The sequence below is a fragment of the Synchiropus splendidus genome, chromosome 13 (assembly GCF_027744825.2).
Source record: "Synchiropus splendidus isolate RoL2022-P1 chromosome 13, RoL_Sspl_1.0, whole genome shotgun sequence".
Taxonomy (NCBI): Eukaryota; Metazoa; Chordata; class Actinopteri; order Syngnathiformes; family Callionymidae; genus Synchiropus; species Synchiropus splendidus.
The window spans coordinates 13446956-13469834 of record NC_071346.1 but is presented as its reverse complement, the minus strand read 5'-3'; the positions used below and the strand labels follow the sequence as shown (position 1 = coordinate 13469834).

The 22879-nt window shown below is 43.1% G+C and overlaps 2 protein-coding genes across 7 annotated transcripts; one reads left to right on the top strand and one right to left on the bottom strand.

Moving 5' to 3' along the window:
* Nucleotides 1-73: 73 nt before the first annotated feature.
* On the top strand, nt 74-3307 carry cdc20 (cell division cycle 20 homolog). Its single transcript, XM_053883772.1, has 11 exons — nt 74-253; nt 598-793; nt 861-1003; nt 1074-1170; nt 1238-1363; nt 1424-1620; nt 1693-1787; nt 1857-2094; nt 2565-2690; nt 2760-2877; nt 2960-3307. Exons 2-11 carry the CDS (start codon nt 622-624, stop codon nt 3139-3141), a joined length of 1494 nt encoding a protein of 497 aa, XP_053739747.1. The 5' UTR covers nt 74-253; nt 598-621; the 3' UTR covers nt 3142-3307.
* A 441-nt stretch (nt 3308-3748) lies between these two features.
* On the bottom strand, nt 3749-21366 carry kif1ab (kinesin family member 1Ab). 6 transcript variants are annotated; one of them, XM_053882426.1, is made up of 49 exons: nt 21056-21366; nt 20158-20329; nt 19084-19157; nt 18814-18993; nt 18237-18305; nt 17708-17886; nt 16913-17024; nt 16428-16505; nt 16288-16353; nt 16201-16218; nt 16044-16122; nt 15893-15971; nt 15605-15747; nt 15469-15507; nt 14527-14726; nt 14345-14424; nt 14096-14171; nt 13930-14009; nt 13752-13858; nt 13585-13668; nt 13303-13483; nt 13117-13189; nt 12943-13033; nt 12628-12776; nt 12236-12414; nt 11985-12122; nt 11788-11906; nt 11632-11717; nt 11428-11563; nt 11150-11333; nt 10804-10894; nt 10620-10738; nt 10490-10545; nt 10257-10365; nt 10099-10165; nt 9833-9917; nt 9647-9752; nt 9453-9476; nt 9227-9341; nt 8740-8873; nt 8610-8671; nt 8388-8533; nt 7979-8167; nt 7811-7882; nt 7025-7131; nt 6737-6856; nt 6358-6550; nt 6160-6278; nt 3749-5700 (listed from the first exon to the last, which is right to left on the bottom strand). In XM_053882426.1, the coding sequence occupies exons 2-49, from the start codon at nt 20261-20263 to the stop codon at nt 5634-5636; spliced, it is 5166 nt and encodes a 1721-aa protein (XP_053738401.1). In that variant the 5' UTR covers nt 20264-20329; nt 21056-21366; the 3' UTR covers nt 3749-5633. The 6 variants fall into 6 exon arrangements, with proteins under 6 accessions (XP_053738401.1, XP_053738398.1, XP_053738396.1 ...); XM_053882423.1 differs by having other exon boundaries at nt 14527-14657; XM_053882421.1 differs by lacking the exon at nt 15469-15507.
* Nucleotides 21367-22879: the final 1513 nt, after the last annotated feature.

Genomic DNA, 22879 nt, shown 5'->3' with positions numbered 1-22879 from the left:
GAGCTACAAGGCGTGATCTTGAACTGATTCGTTCCATAGAGGGCGCCCTTTCTTTGCGTAGCAGTCCTTTTTTTAAGCGAGTAAGACAATTCCACCAATCAGAAAGGCTTAATGCGTGCGTTACCACAGCGACAACGGTTGGGATCAAATGGACCAATCAGGACAGAGCATTCTCCCATTTAAACCATACGTAACACATTCAAACACAAAGTCAATGAGAACCGAGTTGGCTACAGGTCGGTCCGCTTGCTGAGTAAGTGATTATTGTGGCGGTCGCGTTTATTTCTTTTACATTGTTGATCGATATTTGTGAAGTCGACAGTGCGTGTTTGCTGTCGAAAAGAAAACTATTTTAAAGGTTGTCGCGTACGATGCTATTGTTGTAGAAACATGCGTTACCGAGTGGCGTGCGTGGTCAACGTTTGGTGTTTATGCGGCTTCACCACATTGCTTCCGAGTGAACACTAAATGCTAAGTGTCTAAATGCGCGAGACGTGCACGTGGTTGTTTAACTTGTGGATCGCGCACAGTTTCGCCTCTTGAATGCTTATTGTCTCCAGCTGTGGAGTCGCTCATCGTGCTCGGTCCTGTCCACAGCTGTGACTGGGAGATCTTGCAAAGATGTCTCAGTTTGGCTTTGAAAACGACATGCGCAGCGTCCTGAAACTCGACGTCCCCATCCAGAACGCTCCCATGGCTAGATGGCAGAGGAAGTCCAGCACCAACGGCCTGTCGCCTGGAAAACAGGGAAATGCCACATTGAGCTCCTCAAAGACGCCGAGCAAAACACCTGGTGAGTTAGTCCTTTAGCTTCTCGCCGTCATAGTGAGTCAACGTTTGGAGGCGCTTCCTTTTTTCAGGCAAAACGAAGAAGCCGACTCCCTGTAAGATCGGCGCTGATCGCTTCATCCCAGTTCGGAGCACTCAACAAATGGAGGTGGCCAGCTTCCTGCTGACCAAGCAGAAGGACGCAGCTGAAGCTAATGACGCCGGGGCCGCAGCAGTACGTGTCATGAAGGTCAACAGCAGCCACACTTCTCCGAGAAATGACTGACGCGTGTGTGTGATCGCAGGAGAACCGAAAAGCCATGTCGGTGTTGCTGAACGGCTACAACGTCGAAGATGCCAAGATCCTTCATTTTGGCTCGAGGCCTCTCAATGCGGCTGAAGGTGGGTTCAGAAAGGGGGTGAGTGAGGGAGTGAGAAAGAAAGTCTAAACAAGTGAATGATTCAACAGGTTTTCAAAACAACTTGAAAGTCCTCTACCACCAGGCAACGACGCCAGCCTCTGTGAAAAAGACAAGATACATCTCTCCCACACCCGACAGAATCTTGGATGCTCCTGATCTGCGCAACGATTTCTGTAAGTTCCTTTTGTTTACTTTCTTTGGTTGTCAAAATTAAAATAAATGTTCCCTTCCAGATTTGACCCTGCTGGACTGGAGCAGTCTGAACGTCCTGGCGGTGGCGCTCAACAACAGCGTGTACCTGTGGGATGCCACTCGAGGCGACATCACTCTCCTGATGCAGATGGAGGAGGAGTCCGACTACATCTGCTCCGTGTCCTGGACTAAACAGGGCAACTATCTGGCTGTTGGAACCAGTGACTCCAAAGTTCAAGTAGGGGGCAACTCTTGGGATTTGTACTATTTTATTTATATTTTGAGCTGATGATCTGAAGTTGCTCCGTAGCTGTGGGATGTTGAGAAACAGAAGCGCCTGCGCTTGCTCGCTGGCCACACGGGCAGAGTTGGCAGTCTCAGCTGGAACGACCACATCCTGTCCAGGTACTGTCTCACGTTGGTTCAAACACGGTGCTCTTGAGCAGAAGGCTTACGTTCGCTCATTGGTTTCAGTGGCTCCAAATCGGGACACATTCACCACCATGACGTCCGGGTGGCGAACCATCACATCCAGACTTTGGCAGGCCACGCACAGGAAGTCTGTGGCCTGAAGTGGTCGCCGGATGGCCGCTATCTGGCCAGCGGCAGCAACGACAACTTGGTGTGCGTTTGGCCGCGGGTCAACGAGGGCAGCGTGGCCAATGCCGCCCAGCCCGTCCACTGCTGGAACGACCACCAAGGAGCGATCAAGGTGAGCAGCGTCTGCTTGCAGGTGATGGGTCCTGCAACAGCGATGCGCCGGCGCCGCTTTAAGACAAACACGTGACTGTGTCGACTCTATAAAAACACGGCGAACTGTGTTTATAAGGAAGATGTGACTGCTGAAACGGTCTAATCTCACGGTTCCTTGTGACTGTCTTTGTGGGTCTAAGGGGCAGATCCAAGGGAAACGCAAGTTGTCTGCCGTGTGGGACCAGTTTCTCTCGGATCTTCGACTTGTCTTGTTTTAATAATTAATTAAGAAAATTTTGCCTTTTTTTTTAATAAACGTTTTTCACATTATTTAAAGTTATTGAATAATGGTGAATGCAAACACTTGATATTATATACAGTAGGTCATCAAATCAGTGTAAAATCAGTCTGTCAAGTCGGTGGCTTGCAGTGTTTTTTTTTCCCCTCAAAAGTTCTCAATATTCATGTCGATCCTGTCTTGCATGCCAGGCTCTGGCCTGGTGCCCATGGCAGCCCAATGTACTGGCATCTGGTGGCGGCACAAGTGACCGACGCATTCGCATCTGGAACGTGAATAGTGGCTCCTGCATCACCTCATTGGAGACGCAGTCGCAGGTGAGCACGGGCGCTGCCTGTGGACTGGCGATCGATGACAAGCCTCATGTTTGATTCCCTGCTTCCCAGATCTCTTCCTTGGTTTTCGTGCCGAACTACAAAGAGCTGGTTTCAGCGCATGGCTACACCTGCAACAGTGTGTCCATCTGGAGGTACCCATCTCTCACCAGAGTGGCTGAGCTCAGCGGTAAGATTCTTTGAACTTCCGGCTGCTTTATTTCTATTATTTTTTTTCAACTGGACTCATTTGGCTGCCTCATGTTCACCAGGACACGGAGACCGAGTTCTCAGCATGACCATGAGTCCAGACAGCTCGACCATCGCAACGGTGGCTGCAGATGAGACCATCCGTCTGTGGAAGAGCTTCGAAATGGACCCCGTGAAGAAGAAGGCCAGTGAGAGATTGGCCAAGCCCACCACCAGCAGCGTGATGCTCAATGCACTCCGATAACCTTTTATCTCGCCAATGGTTTCGACTCCTTTTCTTGCATGCCGTTTATTAGTCAATAAAATGTTTCAATCACGTTCACTTCTGTCGCCAGGAGTAATGGATTTATTTTTGAAAATGTATTTATATCTTGTATTTGAATGTACAGAGAATTGGTACATGTTTTAGACATGGGTTTTGAAATAAATTCCTTGTTGATCATTTCATTTGTGTTGGACTGTCAGTGATGTATCTTTAGGAGTTGCATGTACAAAAAGCATTAGACTTTAAAGCAGTAGTGGGTAGACGTGGCATCAGGAAACTGTCCTAATTCTTGGAGGTCACTAGATGGCGCTCTTTGTTTAGAAATGTGAGATTTCATTGAATTACTGGTTAAAGTCCAAACATTTTGCAGCAGACAGTGCCATCTGGTGGCCTCTGAAAACCAGGACACTGTTTCATGAAACCATCTACCCATCACTACTTTGAAGACAAGCCTGAACATCTTCAATTCTATCTTTGAATCAGATACTACAATAACACAATCTTCAATGTCACTCTGGCTGCATCACCTTGATCTGTGGTGTACAGCTCAGACCTCCTCGGGAGCAATGAATGCGAGACATCAGTCTAAGTTTCAACACTCATTTATTGATCCTCATTTTTTCTTGACAACGTTTATGAGTCCACACACATGGGAGATGACTCCAGAACAAGATAAAGGAGAGCACTTCATCGCCAATCCAGAGCCTGTTTCACGTTCAAAGCCGATCTCAGATTAGCAGTTGAGCTATGAGGCGACAAATAAGGACTGGTCAGTTGACAGTTGAGGGGAGTTTATCACCCGTGGGGTCAGAATAAACACTTCATTTATATACAAGATGGAGCCACGGTTTCCAGTACGACGATAATTTACAAGCCGGAGTCGGTTAGCAAGCACTAAGGCGAGGAGAGAGGAGGCTGAGGGAGACGTGGACCCGCATGCTTCGATCCAGAGGGCTGACGGTCCGGAGAAGCCAATCTCCATTAACTCACTTTTTAAAAATGACACTTCATAAATTGGTGTTTACAAGCCTCTATAAAGCAGGTGAGTAAATGATTTTGGACACAAAAACTACTCTGCTTGAAAGTATTAAATAAATTCTATGTTGAATAAAGCGGGGATGACTGCATATAGCTTCTAAGGTGACCCACAACACACCCCTAGGATCAGACTTCTCCCTGGAGAAAACCAGCAGTGCTCAGCAGGTTGTCTGGCCTGTGGCACACACTCTGAAATTCTTCCAGACTTGAATGGCTGGTAGACCACGTCTTCTGTGAAAAGCTCCCTCTAAATCTGAGAAACATATCTGGGTCACCTTGGACAGAACAGCTAAAGCCTCTTGTGTGTACGCTGCAGCTACAGTGAGAATAAAAGACACTTACAGCCAAGGATCAGACCACAGAGCAGTTAAAGGCGAACTAATAAGATCCACTTTTCAAAAGCGTTTTTTACATTTACAAATGTGCAGGCGATAACGACGGGAGGTACAGAAATGGAGGCACTGGTCGGTCAAATGGGGAACGGAGTCATGACAGGTCCAGAACTGGCTACTGAATGATCATCAATGAGAAGCCTCCACGAAAAAAAGTGCACACAGGAACTGTACAAATGTAAATATGAAAGCTTAAATAAGAACAATTAATATGTAAAACTTAAATTTAAAAAATAATGTAAGAGCTGCACATTAAATTAGCAATTTTCAAAATTATATTTTACACGGATTGTTTACGCTCATTGGAAACTGAATTTGAACCATTTTGCTCGCAACATTAGCCGAATCCCTCTCCACTCTCGAGTCACACTGGACTCTCACGAGGACAGACGTGGGAGGGGAGTGTAAAAAAACAAGCCACAACGCTTCCTAACAATGTGCAGCTCCACTTTTTTCAATGTTTGTCCTGTGAAAATTAAAACACGCTTTGGTAAAAATCGAGCCAAAATGAATGGACATAAAGTGCAAATGTAACCGAGCAGGTCAGAGGTGCGACACAAATGGACATTAAAAGTGCTCAGACGTAACAGTAGCTACGACAACTCACTGTGGTGACGTGCAAGAAAGGCTATGAAAACAAACACAAAACCGATGTTCTCATAAACAAGCTAAAAACACTGCCCTGACAGCTTCCTCCTGCTACTGTGAGGCCGTCTTCCTCCACAGCCGGTTAGTTTTGAACAAACGCCTGAAGAAGCGACGGCTCACTGCGTAGAAATGTTGCTTATATTCATCACAGGTCACAGCTACACCTAAATAAAGACACGAGTCCTCGTGAAGGTTGGATTGTTAGTTCATCTTCATGCAAATGAGCTACGAGCTGGGAGCGACTGCAGGGGGCGCCAGAGGCCTTCTTCGACTGTTGAACAGCAGCACTTCACTGTTTCTTGGATGACTTGGTTTACATGGTTAATGTTTGATGGAGGAGGAGGAGGAGGAGACTTTAGATTGTTCAGGGTGTTTGACTTTTCTTACGAAAGCTCAGGTCCTCTGAGGAGTCTGGCCCGACGGCATGGACTGGGCCGACTTTCTCCGTGACAGTTTTGATCTGTGGAGACCAGAATAAGAGAGGTGGTGAAATGATGTCCAATATTTTTGTGAGGAGTGAGTGACGGCCACTGAAAAAAAGAACTCTCTCTCTTAAGTCTCTGACCCTGTGAAGATGGACCCAAGAGCCGTTTACGAGTCTGCAATTACACTCTTTCACCAGAAGCGCCGCCAAAAACAAATATTGATAAACTACCAAATGTTGCTTTGAACGAAAACTCTGAGATTTAAGTGTAATTCTAAGATAAAGGTGGAGAATCTGAGATTAATATCAGACATTATAGATGAAGTGACAATTCTGAGATCCAACCAGCATTAAACAGTGTCCATTAGAGGCCATGGCTTCAGCTGCGTGATGAACACTTAGACTTAGAGACTTAGACTTAGACTTGACTTTATTGATCCCTTTGGGATGACTCCCTCCAGGAAATTTACGACACTGAAGCTGACAAGTGTTTACCTGATGGTGCCAGCCAACAGCGGGTTAAAAGCATACAGCCAGTCGTGCATCTCTTTGTCATTGTTGGCCTGCAGGAGGATCCCACGGTGCTCGGTACAGACGGCAAATGTGTTGGGGGTCTGTGAAGGCCAGAGGTTATAGTCAGTCGTGACATCGATGTGGATACAGTGGGTGAAAGTCATGTGATGGGCGGCGTACCCTCAGTAAGGTCTGCTTGTCTTCACTGTATTCCACCTTGGCGGACGACAGGTTAATGACCGCCCGCTCCACACTGTCCCTCTCACTGCGGTACAGGTAGACGTAGGGTCTGCGGACCACCACGTAGCGCTTCACCCAGCCACTGGTGTGGGGCTCCAGGAAGTGAAGGTATCCCTTCTTTGACACGATAGGACTGTCAATGAAAACACAGTGAGATTGGAGCACCAGCATTGCCTTCCTTAACAGGACACGACTCTGCTATCAGATGGATTTACCAATGTTAAGAGAGAACTTCATGTGTTCATTTACAAGGGCATTCAAGTGACAGAATAAAGATCTACTGGCTAGTGCACCGACTGTGACTCGAGAGAGAGCTGACCTGACTCGGATCTCCTGGATGTCAGGAACAAAGGTGAATCCTCTCAGTGCCTTCTTTCTGTCCACCGGGCTGAACGGATCCAGATCTGGGGTCGAGGCTCCAGAACTGGGTTCAGTGAGTCTACAAGAAAACAATGATGAAACTTGCATCTCAACTAGGGATGTATTACGGTCTTTAAAAACCTTTTTTAAATGTACATTTCTAATGCATATACAAGAAAATAAGACTTATTATTTCATGATTAAAAATTAAAGACTTAAGAGAACTGAATGGAATATATTGGCTCACCGAAGGTCAAAGTGTCCCTCTACCAGTGAGGGGCAGGTGGAGGACGGAGTGAGCGTGCTCAGAGACGAGGTGGACTCTCTCATCAGGGACGCAGACATCTCAGAAAGCTACAACACATTCACAACATTTTGGACCCCAAAACACATAAATAACAAGCAGGTACAGACAAAACAGACAAAAGGTCAAACACAGACACACATTAAAGAAAACACCTCCATCAGCTAGTGCATCATTTCTGTCAACATAATGCAAGAGCAAATAAAGAAGTCTAAGAGCCCCTCGCTGGTGAATAGGTGAGGAGGAGGTTCGGTGGGATCAACTTCAGGGATGACTAAGGACAGGGGGGGATTATGAGGAAGAAGCTAGGACCTACAAAGATGGATTCAGAAGATGCTCATGTTAGACAGCTAGACAGATAGATAGATAGATAGATAGATAGATAGATAGATAGATAGATAGATGATAGATAGATAGATAGATAGATAGATAGATAGATAGATAGATAGATAGATAGATAGATAGATAGATAGATAGATAGATAGATGGATAGATAGATAGATAGATAGATAGATGGATAGATAGATAGATAGATGATAGATAGATAGATAGATGATAGATAGATAGATAGATAGATAGATAGATAGATAGATAGATAGATAGATAGATGGATTTTCATAAGAAAGCAAAATACAGCCCATAAAGGTATGAACTGTTTGAAAGAAAAAAAAAGGTCTGCAGAGAGGGAAGTAGTGGGCCGGGGGTTAGGAGACCTGGGCTGGAGCTCACCTTGCTCTCACTGGCACTGCTGCTCACCTGGCTGTACTCCCTGTTGAAGGTGTGCATCAGCAGACGCAGACACTGCAGAACAGAGCAGAGCAGAGCAGAGCAGTGAGTTACAAAACTAATGAAAGATTGCAAATGAAGCATTCAATGAGCACAGCCAGGAGGTGTCACCTTAGCAGCCAGCTCCCTCTGCCTCTGGTTCGGGCTGCCGGGGATGGGGCTGCTGCTGGGACTGTGGCTCAAGACCGGGCTCTTGGCAAAGTCACAGAAGTCGGCGTTCTTGTAAAGCACTTCCTGTCCAGCCTGTAGAGTGGCTTCCAGCTTCTCCCTCAGCAGCAGATAGTGTCTGGTCTTCTCCACCTTTAAAATGCAAAGATCCAGATCCATAATATCACAGTTAGAAATTGTTCAGTGTCATTATTATTATTTGTTCTTGATAGATATATATATATATATATATTCTGTTTGTGTAAACAGGTATAAAAACAACAGTTGATTAAGTTGTCAGTTAGCAAACTTATGTTCCAATAAGTAAGGCTTCAAAGTTTAGGAGAAACTTGCGAGTGACTTTCAAACCTACCTCCTGCAGCAAGCTGAGTTTCTCCAGCTCCCACTGATGATCAAGAATCAGGCTGTCACTGCGAGGCCTCCATCCTGCCAGGTTCTCTTCTCCTCTCACGTAAGCAACTGAGGTGTCAAGAACACGCCTGCGACGGCGCTGCATGCCTTCAGAGGAAAGTGGACAGTCAGCGCTTTCAAGTTTCAAACCAAGGCTTTCATACTGCAACCGCGTCTATCTGACCTGGACTTCCATTGTCTGCTACATGACAGAGAGTAACCTCATACACTCCGGTCACACGGTTGCTGATGGAGGAAGGAGAGAGAAGAATGAAGCGGCAGTGACACTTAGGAGGTCTGATGTTCATCTGCACCTTTCAGAAGGTCGTAGGCAGCCGGTGCTGAAGAGGTTTCTGATGGAGCGAGAGGCCGGCAGCTTGGCGTCGCGGGAGTAGAAGACCATGCAGAAATCTTTGGTGATGACAGTAGGTTGAGTGCAGTTCTCCATCTGAAGCAAATAAATAAAAAAAAATATCATTATAGAATGGATGCAGGATCTAAAAGCTACTGCTTTAACAGTAGGTTTTTAACTTTTTGTCTTGTAAGTCGTGAGAAGGACAAATATATTTATGAATTTTGGTAAAAGCTAGTTTTATTTCACTCAACTACTCATGAATTAAACACAACTGTGGTCTTTAAGGTCAAGAAAACAGTCTCTCCGCCTTTTCAATTCGAACACCAAGCGAATCTATCTTTTTCAAGTTGTGAAATTTTGTATGTTTTACTTTATAAACAATCACCATCTTAGAAATGTAGCAGGTGAAGGCTGGTTATACGGTGAAAAGAAGTGAAGTCCACTACCTCTAGATAAGCAGAGAGGGTGATGTAGATCTTCTCTCCGTAGGGAGTAACTCTGTTCAGGAGCAGGGAGTTGTGCATGGAGCTGTCCCAGGCTGCCTCAAACCGATAGAAGGTTCTGGAGATGAAATAAAGCCTTAAACACTCCTCTAACATCTTAGGTGAAAACAAGCAGCAAGCACATGGTTGGCACGAACGGCAAAGACGATCAAAATGATTGTCATTATACCTATGATCAACTCCCAAAGAGACGCTGGCATAAATGAGGAGGAACAGAGAGAAAGAGGAAATGAGTTTTGATCGGTTCAAAGTTCTGAAAATCAGAATGTTTGCACAAAGAAAATAAAGCACAGGTGCAAAGCAAAACGTGGAGCAGCATGATTCGGTACAAGTAAAAAAAAAACGATCAGCCACAGTTCGTACTTGTCATCGTGTTTGGGCCAGAAATATCCAGATGACAGGATGTTGAGTGAGAGGATGTTCGGGTCGATGATGGTCTCGTCAGCTTCTGGGGTGTTTCGTATGCGCCCTGACAGGTCATGATAAGACTCCATCAAGATCATTTCAAAAGCACAGACTTGAGGTTTTTGGCATGTCGTCCTGACTCACCAATGACGAGCTCCTTCACCTCTTTCCACTCAATATCATTTCCTGTCTCATGAGCGATTGTCACAGTGATCCTCCTCTGAATGCCCTGTGGAGCCAAGAGCCATAAAACTGTCTTTTACATGATTGAGTTCAAGATTCTACCTGCGGCAAACGCATACGTGCGGATTAAACTGCAATAAAATCTGAGTGGCATACAAAAGTAACCTCTAATATTTAAAGTATAACGTGTCACAAGTTCAACCAGTTCCGTGTCCAAAATACTGCACCTGATGTAAGAGGAAGGTGCCATGACAGGGCATCCCACCCCTGTGGTCAACAACAGCAGGGATGTAGCTGAGAACAGAAAAAACACCATAAATTCATATAGGCCTAAAACAACGAATGATATTACCAGTACAGGTGATTTTTAAAAAATAAAACGTACTCTCCGTTGGCTTCAAGCTCACAAATCTCAAAGAACACCATGAGGTCATATTTGGCGTGACAGGGTCCGGCAGTTGTGCGGGTCAGAGTGCTGAGCTTGGTAGCCGGCACTGGAGCAGAAAGAAAATGGCTTGAGAATCATTTGCTGCATCGATCGATCATATGTTTTACAGCATGATCAGAGCCAAAGGGAAGCTCTTTGTTTTGTTGGCGTTTTCGTACAAACATAATCACCTGGTTTGGATAAGGGCATCACTCTGGGAAACTGTCTTCTGGAGGGTCTCAGTGGGCTGAAAACAAGAACCACAAAATATGAACTCCAGTACACACCAGCGTGTGAGTGTCAATCCGTGTTTGTCCTCACCTGATCAAGTCCTTGCAGAGAGGGGGGAACGGCTGTTTCTGATAGTGACCAAACACCTCAAAAACAATGGGCTGAGTCTTGATGTACTCCACAAATGACTTGGTCACCTCCACCGTGATCTAGAGAAGAAATATTTGGGAGAGTTGAGAACAAAACTTATCTGTGACAGAGAAAATATTCTTACATTCTGGACGTGGTAGAAGCCCAGCGGCGGTCCTCTGCCAGTGTTCTTCAGAGGTTCAGTGGAAAATGCTTCATCATGACGGTGAATGAAGCTGAGAAATAAATATAAAAATATTTATTTTACCTAATAAGAGAGACACCTAAACCCTCTCCTTGCATTTCCTACTGTTGAACCACTTGAAATTTAAATTAAGGTATGTATTAGAGTACTGAAAAACTGACTTCAAAAACATTTCGCTAAGTTAAACCTTTGCTCTAATTATACTTGTAATTAGAATTTTGAAAAAAGAACTGTGGTGCCACTTGTGTAATAAAGCTGTATAATAAAGAGCTCCCTTGTGACTCACTTGAACTGGCAGAAGATGTCTGCATATTCAGCAGAGATGCTGGAAGCTTGTAAGACGGTGACTCTGAAAGTGAAAGTGCTGCCGATCTTCAGGTGAGACAACGCTTTCTCCAAGGAGAGATCGAGAGGAAGATCTAGGCCCAAACTGGAGCTCTTTACTGGGCTAACTGGAGGCTCCTGAGCAGCTGCAGGAGAAGAACACAAAATGTAACCTAGTAATTCTTGTGCATTTTCCCTTCCCTGCTTTCGGTCAGCTGCTGAAGTTATGGTCCAACTAACCTTCACATGTGTTGTTATTGACTTCATCTGCGGAGATCCCCAGCTCCACATTTTGACCCTCACCCTCCACGATCCGCAGCTCATCCTGGGAGGTGTTTGAGTGGGAAAGTCCACCAGAGCAGGATTCGGTCTGAAACTTTTTTTGCACCAAATAAGGATTGCACCTTAACGTTAGTCAAAAAAGCAACAAATATTCCAACTCACCTTCTCAAATTGTTTATCCTCAAATGAGATCTTGGCTGTGCCTGACTGCCTCACTCCAGAGCCATAATCTGGAGCCTCCTCATCAGCTGCACACAGAAGAGACCACACTATAAAAAATAAATTGATAAAGTAGGGTACGGAATAAACAGGCTGTACCTGAAATGGCCTGCACAGCCACCCTGAGAAATCCCTTCACCTCCCCTTTCTCGCTGACAACAGCCACACGGTGGACCAGGGGTACCGGATACAGCAAGTTACTTAGGTACACAAAAGCTCTAACAAGGAGAGACAATAACGTCTGAGCTGTGCTGTTAGAAGTGGGAGGACCAGTAGCTGGTGTGATGTTGACTGACCTGCCCACCAGACGGAACCAGGGGAAGCGGTCGTAAAAGGGGTCACCTCCTGTAAGGGCATGGTCGCAGTCCTCTACTGCACTGTTGGGCAGCTCCGCAGCTCGGTCATACATTTCTCTCATGAGGTCCAGTCTCTGCCTACAGGTGCAAATATCCAACACAAATACATGTAATTTAGAATTATGAGTTACAGCCAAAATAACCTAATTTACCAATAACGTAGCCTTAAAGTCTTCACAAGCTAATGGTACCTAAGCTTCTCCAGGGTCCAGTAATGCGTAGCTCCATTCTTTTGGTCCTGGACTTCCACCGCTACGATTGTTTGAGGGAAAGGTCGTCTCTCTCGCTCTTGGGCGACACTGGGGGGCAACAGGTCCGGAGGCAGCGGTGAGTAGAGCGTGTCAGTCAGCAAGACGAACTGGAACTGCACCTGTGGTCAAGTTGAAAGGAATGAATTGGACTAAGTATTTTCAGAGTCTCAGCAAAGACAGCAATGGAACAGCGGGTTTGTATGTATCTGGTTCAACAAAATTATAGCCAAATTATATGTGCATATTCGGATTAAAAGTTCATTATAAATGATAGAGGAGAAAAAAAACCTAAGCGATTCGTGACACAGTAATGTGCACTTATCCTTTCTCACCTTCTTCTTAAGCTCCACACTGATAGCATTGGCCTCTTTGAGGAAGATGGCGTTGCCCCACAGAAGATCACGGAGTGAGGTGAACTGGTAGAAGCGCCACTTTCGGAAAGCCCACAGAGCCAGCTCTGTCTCACGCTTGGTCCATGGCACTGAGAAGTACCACATTTCAATAAAACACTACTCAAAAATAAGCGAAGCAACAAATTGAAGACAAACTCTTCAAATATTCCTCTTGACATGGAATATTCCATCTAATTTTGAGGCATCTACACTGAAAATATTGTAAATAAGATGCTTAAAGGTACAAAAGTCTACCTTCTTCTTCAGGCTCCTCCTCCTCCTCAGGGGACTCGAGGTAGCGAGAATCCACTTGTTTCTGCAGCGCCTCCAATTTACTCTCGTAGTCCTGAGTGACAGTGGATATCAGTTATTCTCATACTGGTTACAAGAGTAATCAGGCAAGATGACATCTTGTTACTCGTAACTCACCAGCCTCTGTTGTTCCAGTAAGTTACTAGCCTCTTCTCGTTCCTTGCGGTACTGATCCTCGAGTTCCTGAAGTCTGAAAGATACAGGCACAAATTGTTAGTAAAACATCATCAGTGTGCTGTTACATTATCGGCCCTTAGTGGATCATATTCTTCCAGAAAACTTAAAACTAAAATATTCTCTCACCTCTGTTCCATCTCCTGCTTCATGTCAATTCCTTGCTTCTCCAGCAGTTCCCGCTGTGCAAAAGCCCAGTCAACCGGCTCCACTGGAGTCTCAGCGCACGGCGTCCTTTCACGCTCGAGCCGAGCCTGCTCCGGGTCATTGAAGCGGAATACATGGCTCTTGCCCATGATGATGCGATTGCCTGGGAGAAGAAACTTTTCAGTCCAAGTCTCTTGACGGCAGACTTTTCGGTTTTTAAGGTGAATTTGAGAAGTACAAATTCAAAAACATCTCATCTCTTACCAGAACGCAGTACAATGGGTGATGTCACTCTCTTTCCATTGACATACATCTCTGCTTCTTCACACGGCTCAAGGATAACACAACCTGTCAATAAGCAACACAATATTATTATATTATTATATTTAGGGCTTTATTCAAGTCATTTACTACTTATAAAATATACTTACTTTCTCCTTGTGGGCCTGTGGTGCTACTAAAGGTGCAGTGTTCATCTTTGATGAAATGGCCACTTAGGACAATGTCCTGACGTGTCTTTGCATCTTCACGTCCCACCCTGGTGGCAAAAACAATAGATACAAATATTGAAAATGTGACTTGAATATCAGCGAAGAAAAAAAAACATACTTAGTAGTCCCATCTTTAATGTAGTAGAGCAGACACTCAGACATCAGAGGGTCTTCATTCAGGTTCACCAAGTGAGGAGTCTGAGTGAAATCATGAGGAACATCTGTGATTGATGCGTTCACTGTAGTGTCACAGATTTACTATTTAAAAACCACAATGGCTCTACCTTTTTGGGAGAGAAAACACCCACAGTACCGCCATCTTCTCTCATTGCAACACCCATCTCGGCCAGCAGGGCTTCTCTGAAAAACCCCCCCAAAAAAAACAGAGGTCAATAGTTATATAAATAACAATTATAATAGAATATGCAATATATGTTTTTTCACTCTATACAATAGAAACAGAAAAGATTGTTAGCTGTCTATATGGACTCATCATTATTATTACACTAAAAAACTGTGTACAGTTAGCCAACCTCTCCATGCGAATAGCTTCAGTACGTCGTAGCTTCTCTTCCCAGGTCTCATTGAGCTCCGCAATGATCTTCTCGGTTTCCTATATAAAGAAAAACCATTGAAAACTCTGACTTTCATTTCCGTTACGTTGTTCCACCCCTGTAATTCATCTGATTTTTTTTCATCGCTCCGTGTCTTTTACCTTGAGCCGTTCAATGGCCTCTTCACTGGCGGGGCTGAAGATGCGATCATGGAGGTTTGCAATGGAGCCGGCCCGACTGGAGAGGGCCGACAGTGAGGGAGAGGGACTCATTCCTGTCATGGCGTTTGACACTGTGGAGAGATCACTCCCTTGACTGACAGCCTGGCGATTATTCACAAAGTTCTTGTAATCGCACAGGTCTGCCAGAGAGAGGTGTTGTGTGGAGGAGATGCGAGAGAACGGGAAGGACAGACGGAAGGAAGGAGCGGAGGCCGGGTAGTTAAGAAACAGGTACAAGGAAACAAAACGAGGGAGTAACAAGAGGGAGTACAAAAATGATGAGTCAAATGATTGATCCAAAAAGCAGAGAGTATTTTTTGATTCCTACTGTTTCCCTCTGCATACAGTTGCATCTAAAATATCATAGAACATTTAAGGTGATCTAAATTTATATTTCAACATTTACTCTATCAGTATCAAAACCCGTAGACGGGTTTGCTTCGAGCAGATGTCCCTCTTGTCAGCCAATACGCCATTGGTCACTCATAAACTGAATGCATCATGCTGTGAAATAGCTATAGCACTAGCTACATACAAAATAAAGGGGGATGTAAACATAATAAAGCCGTGCAGATTCTTGATGAGATGCGGCTAGAAGTCACACAGAGCAAATTCAAGATAATAAAAATACACGACAGAAAATACCACAAATTGAGTCAAAAGTGAAAGTGAAACACTGTATTCTCAATTAAACTCACACCTACAAAATGTTGTCCACATTTAGTTGGATCGCTCTAATTCTCTTGCATTTGCTTTGTATTTCTTTGATTTTGCATCAAAGTAAAAAATGCTTTGATGTTTCAATTAAATTGCCATTTTTTTGTAAGATTATGAACGCCAGCTTGATAATTTGCTGCGAAGCGCAGGCTTGTTCATACACACATTTCAAACTGTCGACGACTGCACTGTTGCAGCGATATGCTGACAGGACAAAGGAGAGAAGAGTTCAATCTTTTTTGGCCTGAAACATCCTGAGCTTTTAGACTTTAGGAAAGCTGCTTTTTTTTTTCATACTCACTCTCGATGATGTCGCCCAGCCCCTGAGCGTACAGCAGGTCTTTGAGACGAGCCACCTCTTCTTTCAGCTCACGCACCAGCCGGTTGTTGGGGTCCTCGTTGATGACGGCGTTACAGCGAATCTGTTTGGCACGGTCCGCATAACTGCAGGGGCGGAGTCCACAGGATATTAAATGATGAGGAGATAGTTGAGCTAAAGACTGCAGCCCCAAATTTAAATTATGTTAACAAATGATTCCATGACTTCCATGAAAAGCAACGATGAGGAAATCCACTGTGATGGTCTTACCGAAGTGTGCTGAGAGTTTCATCATAGTTAATGTCAGCGGGGCTAAGGGCCGCTACCATCGCCGTCCGAGAGTTTCCTCCTAAAAACATTTCAGATAGAGTTAAAATTAAGTGAAGATGACTACAACAGAGCCAAATTTGGATGTTGGCACCTAAGTTTTCCCTTAGCAACCAGGTCAGAACAGAATCTCTGTATGGTATGAAGCTCTCCACCTTCTTCTTTTTCTTGTTCTGTTAAACACCAAAAACACATTCAATATTAATCACCAACAACTTAAATTTAGATGTGCATCAGAGGTTGCCACTAACCTTATTTGGAGCCGAATCCTGTCAAGTGAAATAATAAATATATTTAGATCTTAATTGGGTTTATCATGTTTATTGCAAAGCTCTTACCAGTTCAGCCAGAGCAGAGATGACCTTTCCCAGAGTAGTCAGAGACTTGTTGATGTTTGCTCCCTCCTGCAGACAGAGGTGGAGGATTGGTCACGTGTTGTAAAATCTTAGTTGTCCAAGACAAAGAAAATAAGCCTCACCTTCAGTCTGGTTCCTTTAGCTCCTGTTGAATCTGCTCTCTCACTGCCAGCCAAATCTACCAGGCTGATCTTACTGACCTAATGCACAAGAGCCCAGAAAGAAATCTTCACTCAGTAATAGGTGAGAAAGAGAACAATAAATGTGTGTAGGGTATCAAAACAACAGCAAAGCAGTCGTAGAAAGACAAGAAACAAAAAGAAACAAAAACAGTCAATAGAGTATACTGAATGAATATAATGATGCAGCTTTTCAAACCACTATTACCAATATGTGTGGCTGTTATGATGCAGACAGAATAGTATTTCTGCTCTGCCATGGTTGACTGCCTCTCCACTGAGCTGCTCCGAGTGGCCACAGAATACCACAAAAGCTTTTCTGAATGAGCTTCAATGGCTTGCTCGCCTTTGCCGTTGATGTTCTGGTCTAATTTAGACAATATCTTTGTGGTTTCTGAGGTGACTGGAAGATAAAGTTGTGCTGGGACCTTCTCAGATGTGTTGTCGGTCTCCATGTCATGTTTCTTCTGGGTGAAGATGATGTTGAAGACAGCATGGGAGCGGCTGCTGGTCTCATTCATGTTGGTAGCAGCAACAGTTCTGATTGAAGACAAAAAAAACTGCATGATGATGTGTTGAACTGAAACATTTTCTTTCTAACCATCGAGCCCTCTTGTAGGCTGTGAGCCCTCTGATAAACTGTGAAATGGCAGCATTCACTCTTAAGAACCATCTGTTCCTCAAAATGACAATCAGTATGCTAACCAATGTTTCCTCTGCTTTATTTTTTCTTTCAGTATCATGAACTTAAACATATTGTCACAACTTTTATCACATTTCATTTCTTCATTATCAGTGAGTTTTGCATGTTTTTCACTGATAAACATTACAAGTCAGAAAGGTCAAAATGACTTTTTCAAAAGTCATTTAACTTCATTATTATCTTTATTTTATTTTTAATTACACTGGATTATGGCTCCCTTGACATACTTTGGATTTTGGTCAATCATTCTTAAAATGCCTTATATATTAGGCAAATACATAAAAAAAAAATCATCATCTTCAAAATTGTTAATAACACCTAAGTAAATGAATTAAACACTTTTGACTCCTCTAATATTTATCCTATCCAGAAAAAGAACACCATTTTCAAAGAAGATATTGGTTCACATCAATACATTTCTTACAAAGGCAACAATTTTACTGCCATAAAATCAAAAGCCTGGATACTACGTATATAACTGTAATGGAGAAGGCCTTCAAGAGTTGGTGGCCAAGGTTACCTGGCTTTGTTTCCCGAGTCCATCAGATCCTGGATGTCATTGTATGAGGTCACTGCTAGTTTGGACAAATCTTCCACGTAGGGGCCCATCAGAGGATGCTCTCTGACTCGCAGGTTGCCTTTGTTTTTGGGGTTCAGTAGATCACGCACACGCTCGCAATAGATCTCCATGTAACTCACCTGCAAAGAGAAAATGTTGCACATGTATCTATTTGTATAATAATAATAATAATAGAGTAGTTTGACTTGTTTGACTGTCACATACAGTAGATGCCGTCGAATATAACATATGCGAATATAAAGACAGAAAACTACTGTGGGAGAAATACATTATATCTAATCTATACAAATAATGCACTGCAGTATTCCACATGATGTTGGATTACTTTACGGCGCCCCGTAAAGTGCACTCTGCGTGAACAATGTTTTATTGCAGAGCAAAACTGATGAGACGCATATGGGACAGGTTAATCTGTTAGAAATCATGCATCAGCTGGTGAACGCAGTGAATGTAATAAAACAATAATTACCTCCACGGAGTAAGACTTGCTGTTGTCATTATTGCTGTCATTGATCTTGGTGAAAAGGTCTTCGCACAGCTGGAAAACAAATAATCCGAATTACTTTGATTGGATTAAACAAATAACACCTGGCATTTAAATGTGTTTTCTGTCGTTCAGAAAATAGCACGTTTATCTACACCTGGAAAAATTATGGGACACCAGTGGTGTCCTGAGCTGGAGGTTTTATACATTTACAAAAACACCCACATACACCAATGGTTTCATATCACTAATTCCAATAGAAAAGAGGGCACTTCTGTGAGAGGCTGATAGATAACTATGTAGATCATTTATCTGCTGTGGGTTACACATATATTTACAACCCAGATGATGGCTGATGATTGTGTGTTTACCCTGATGATCCTGAATGTTTATGGCCAGTCGGGATCTTGTAGTTACACAGTAGACGCCAATAAAAATATACATTTTCTGAGTGGCCTTAAGTCGCTGTCATTGAAAATATGATAATGAACGAGTCAACATGATTTGATCACAGAAAGTGCAGATTGTTATTTGGTTGTGGAACTTTGGTTAAGATTATTACCAAAGGTATGATCCCCTGCTGGTCCTGCTCTTGCCGTCCCATCATGGTGTAGCTTTTGCCAGCTCCTGTCTGCCCGTAAGCAAAAATGCAAACGTTGTAGCCCTCGAAAGCGTGAAGCAGCATCTCCTCGCCGATGTCCTTATAGACCTGCATCTGGGACGCATAGTTGATGTCCTCAGGCTGCGGACAGAGTTTGGCAGAGAATAATTAAACTTACTCACTGTGAAAGAATGTAAAGAAGCCAAGACAATATATTTTCATCAGTCCTACCGTAGTGTGTGACCAGTACGAAAAGTCAAAATTGAAACTTTTGTTTTCTTTGGGTTGCTTGGGATTGAGAATTGCTTCAAGAGAAAATGACAAAATATCACAGTTAGACGCAGTTAATTGTGAAAATAAATGGCAAACCATTTAAGTTAAGTTTACACAAACTCAATTACCCTATGAATTACAAAATTTAATACAATTTGATACACTCCAATCAATCAACTTAATATTCATTTCTTTTATCATTATTGTGTCTCTGATTTACAAAGAGGAACAGTTATCGATGTCTAACTGTCTCATTCTAACTCCACTCATCTTGCCAAACTTCATTCATGTTCAATAGTTTTCACATCCAAGGCACAGTGCAACACCAAAAGACAAAGTATATCTTTAAATATTTGAGCAAACACAACTTCTCACGTCAGCAGAATGGGAGCTCAGATAGAACAATGAGGCCTTGATATCTCTGACAGAAGTGAGGCACGGTGGTCTCTGGGTTCGACATGCCTGACTGAAGCTTTTGTTTTCCTGAAATAGCTGGTCGGATGCTTTGCTCTCTCTCTCTGTTTTCCATTGCTGCACTACTACTGGCCTCAAAATCAAATGAAGAATTTCAACAACTTTGTTTCCTACATTTTAAAACACAAAAAGTGCTAATATATAGTATAGTTTATTTTTTATATACTCAACTATAGTATATACAAAAGCACTGAGGTGCACTCTTGTCAAGCTGGGAACCTGCAAACTACAGTCCATGAATTCTACTTGTTCCCACAACTTTCCTAAGACAAGAAATCTAGTCTTGAAAAATGTATTCGGCATCAATTCTTCAGAAACACATTTGTAGACAGCTCTACTTTGACTGAGCCATGCCTATGTCAATCTTGCCTTTGTCATTTGTGCTCTCATTTTTTAATTTTTGCATGTTCACGATCAGAAGAAAAGTAGAGAAAACAATACTTAAGTGGAAAGAGCATCAAAACAAAGGCCAATAAAAAGCATTTTCAATTCAAACAAACATCCAGGATCATATGTGACATTCCCGCAGATGCATGGCAAAACTTGTTCTGAACTTACTCGTGGTGTTGCCTGACATCTGAATGATACATTTGCTCTCCTTTCCAATCTCTCTGGAGTTGAACGGTCTGACCCTAACAGCGACTTTCACTGAAGCCCCCGCCATCTTGCAGGTGGAAGTGAAAGACAGACGAAGAAGCAGAGATTGGTGTGGCTATCACACACTGGATACCTGTGAAAATGGAATGAAATGATTTTGAACACTGAGGAAAAAAAGAAGATGGTTACCTTGAAGTGCCAGCTGGATTACTATCAGACTATTGTGGTCATAGCTCATCACTCTCCACAGCAACGTTATTGCCCTTTCATAAATACTGTCACTTGAAAAAAAAAAAAGAAAAATCTCAAAGCCACATTTATTATTAATATTAATATTGATTAATTTTACTGAAGTGCAAATCGGAAGTAGAATCACGAGTATGTTCATCTTTCTAGCGAATTAAATCTTAAAATTTAATCAGATAATAATGTGTTGTTTTTTAAACCAAAACATTATTGCATATGTAAATCACATATTCCACATACTGACACGATACCAGTGCTTTATCACACAAATGTTTACACGTCTGAACCACGAACACAGCGTCTCCATCTTGCTTCGCCTGCCGCACCTCAAAAAACAGGCCGCGTAAACAACGCAAAAACGGTGCTGCGTCAGACGTTTAATCACAATGATTGTTAGTGAGAAACAAATGCTACGTTTATAAAACAATATATGTGGACTAAGTGACGTTCCCGCAGACGACAGAAGAGCTTGTCACATATCAAAGGTACTGACGCAGCGTCTCTATTTACATCTGGACACGGACCCACCAGGCCTCAGCATCACACTCAGCTAGATTACAGTCCATTTAAAAGGATTGATATTAAAATGTCAGTTTTATTTACAGTCTCTTACCTCAGAAAACCTCGATATATTCGACGGCAAAGGGAGCACTAGGTGTCCTTTCGACAGAGCATCAGTATCCTTCCTCCAGACTCCACAGCAGGGTGTCTTTTAATTTGACTCTCCGTCTTTGGTCAAACTCGTCTTTCGGCGCATCCATACATGGAGAATCCGCCGGTGGGAAGGAGAGCTGATGTCCTTTTCGGCTCTGCGTCAGCCGGAGGAGAGTGGGGAAACAGAGGGAGGGAGGGGCGGCTGGATGCACCAGCGACCCGCCGCTAGTCTGATCGCGCTGGTCTGAATGAGGAGGAAAATGGCGGCTGCAGGGATGCTGGGAGGCGGCGATGACGTCAGCAGCAGCATCAGCAGCAGCCGGCCATGATGCAGCAGTGAGACAGTGATGGGTCACTACAGGCCTTCAGACGCACCAACGTGACACTCGGCACTTTTTATTTCTCCATCTTACAATCATTAAACATTCAGGCTTTGTAACATTTGAACAAAACCCGAATAGAATACTTACATTGAGCACATAAAAAAAGTGCACGAAATTATTATTATTTGGACGAATGGTGACCTGGGTTTACCTTTCCAAATGAGAAAAAAAATCCTTGATAACTTGTTTCAATTCAATGAACTTAAAATTCCACTTCACACTTGAACTATTCTATATTTTCATAATAACATCTGACCATTTAATATCTGTTTATGTGCTTACAATTGCATTCCTGGTGGATCTCCATTTTCCAAGGAAGCACCCTTGACCACCTTCTCATTCGATTTTCATTTTCGCTGAATTTGAAATGGCCAATATAGCAACATTTTTCACCTGAAAAACCAAAGAAAAGTCAAAACAAAATATGTCCCCCCAGTCAGCTGCAAACTGAACTTAAATAAAGACCACTCACTGTGCAACCTGGCTAACACATAAAAGAGCTTGGTGTAGGTTAAGAGTGGTTCATCAGCAAGTTGTCTACGACACGACAGGATTTGACAAATCACACAGAATTTATCTGTTGATTATCAGTGACACTGTTGCGTCACATGTTTACTAGTTGTGTCGTGACGCAGAGATGAACGTGTTATCGTTTTCTTATCAAATTTGACATTCCACGCGCTCGCTATCTCTGTATTGCAAAGCTATTTCTAACCATAAGGTGGTCAAATCCTGGAATAATGCATGGCTTTTGCATCATGATAACCTGTCATAGCCCCTGCCCCTGTCTGGGGAGGTTCTGTGGTTTCTGTTCGGTGCAAAGGGTAGTTCATATTACCATTTATTTACCAGGGGTGTAATTATTTACCAAGTCAGATTGAGCGAGGGGCACCTTCCTCCCATCCTGCTGGACATGTTACCTCATATCAAAAGGGACAGAGATGAAAAGGTCTATTTGACTATTATGTTATATTTTCTTCTTAGTCAAGATAGTTTCAACATAAGAACAGTTTTAAAATGTTCATTTAAATCAACTCAGATATGTTATTTTACACTATATTTCACACACCATATGTGAAAATGGTTCATTAGTGCAACACTGAGTTCCATAGCGTTTAAAAAAAAACAAGTTAACAGCGCATATCAGTCATATATGTGTTACAAGATTGTCAAATACATCAAGCTGTATTATGTTTAAATTTGTGTGATGACTGGAAGTGTGTGCGTAGTTGTGTTTTGCCCGCCCCATTCTGTTTAAGAGAGCAGATTGGCTCACAGAGGAGACTCCTCTTACAAACCCACTACTGCACTGACAAGAAGGGCAGAGATAAACGAAGAAAAAAAAAAACACCAACAAACTAACCTGAACCAGTTCAAGGCTGCTTGGTACAAGTCCATCT

Bases quoted from the DNA above. Each gene is read 5' to 3' on its own strand.
- cdc20 (XM_053883772.1), top strand. From the start codon at position 622: ATGTCTCAGTTTGGCTTTGAAAACGACATGCGCAGCGTCCTGAAACTC. The intron at 1,621-1,692 runs GTAGGGGGCAAC...GTTGCTCCGTAG, and splicing joins CCAGTGACTCCAAAGTTCAA to CTGTGGGATGTTGAGAAACA. The intron at 2,691-2,759 runs GTGAGCACGGGC...CCTGCTTCCCAG, and splicing joins CATTGGAGACGCAGTCGCAG to ATCTCTTCCTTGGTTTTCGT.
- kif1ab (XM_053882426.1), bottom strand. From the start codon at position 20,263: ATGGCGGGGGCTTCAGTGAAAGTCGCTGTTAGGGTCAGACCGTTCAAC. The intron at 14,425-14,526 runs GTAAAAGACACG...TTCTTTATATAG, and splicing joins AGGCCATTGAACGGCTCAAG to GAAACCGAGAAGATCATTGC. The intron at 10,739-10,803 runs GTAAGAATATTT...TTTCTTCTCTAG, and splicing joins GCTTCTACCACGTCCAGAAT to ATCACGGTGGAGGTGACCAA.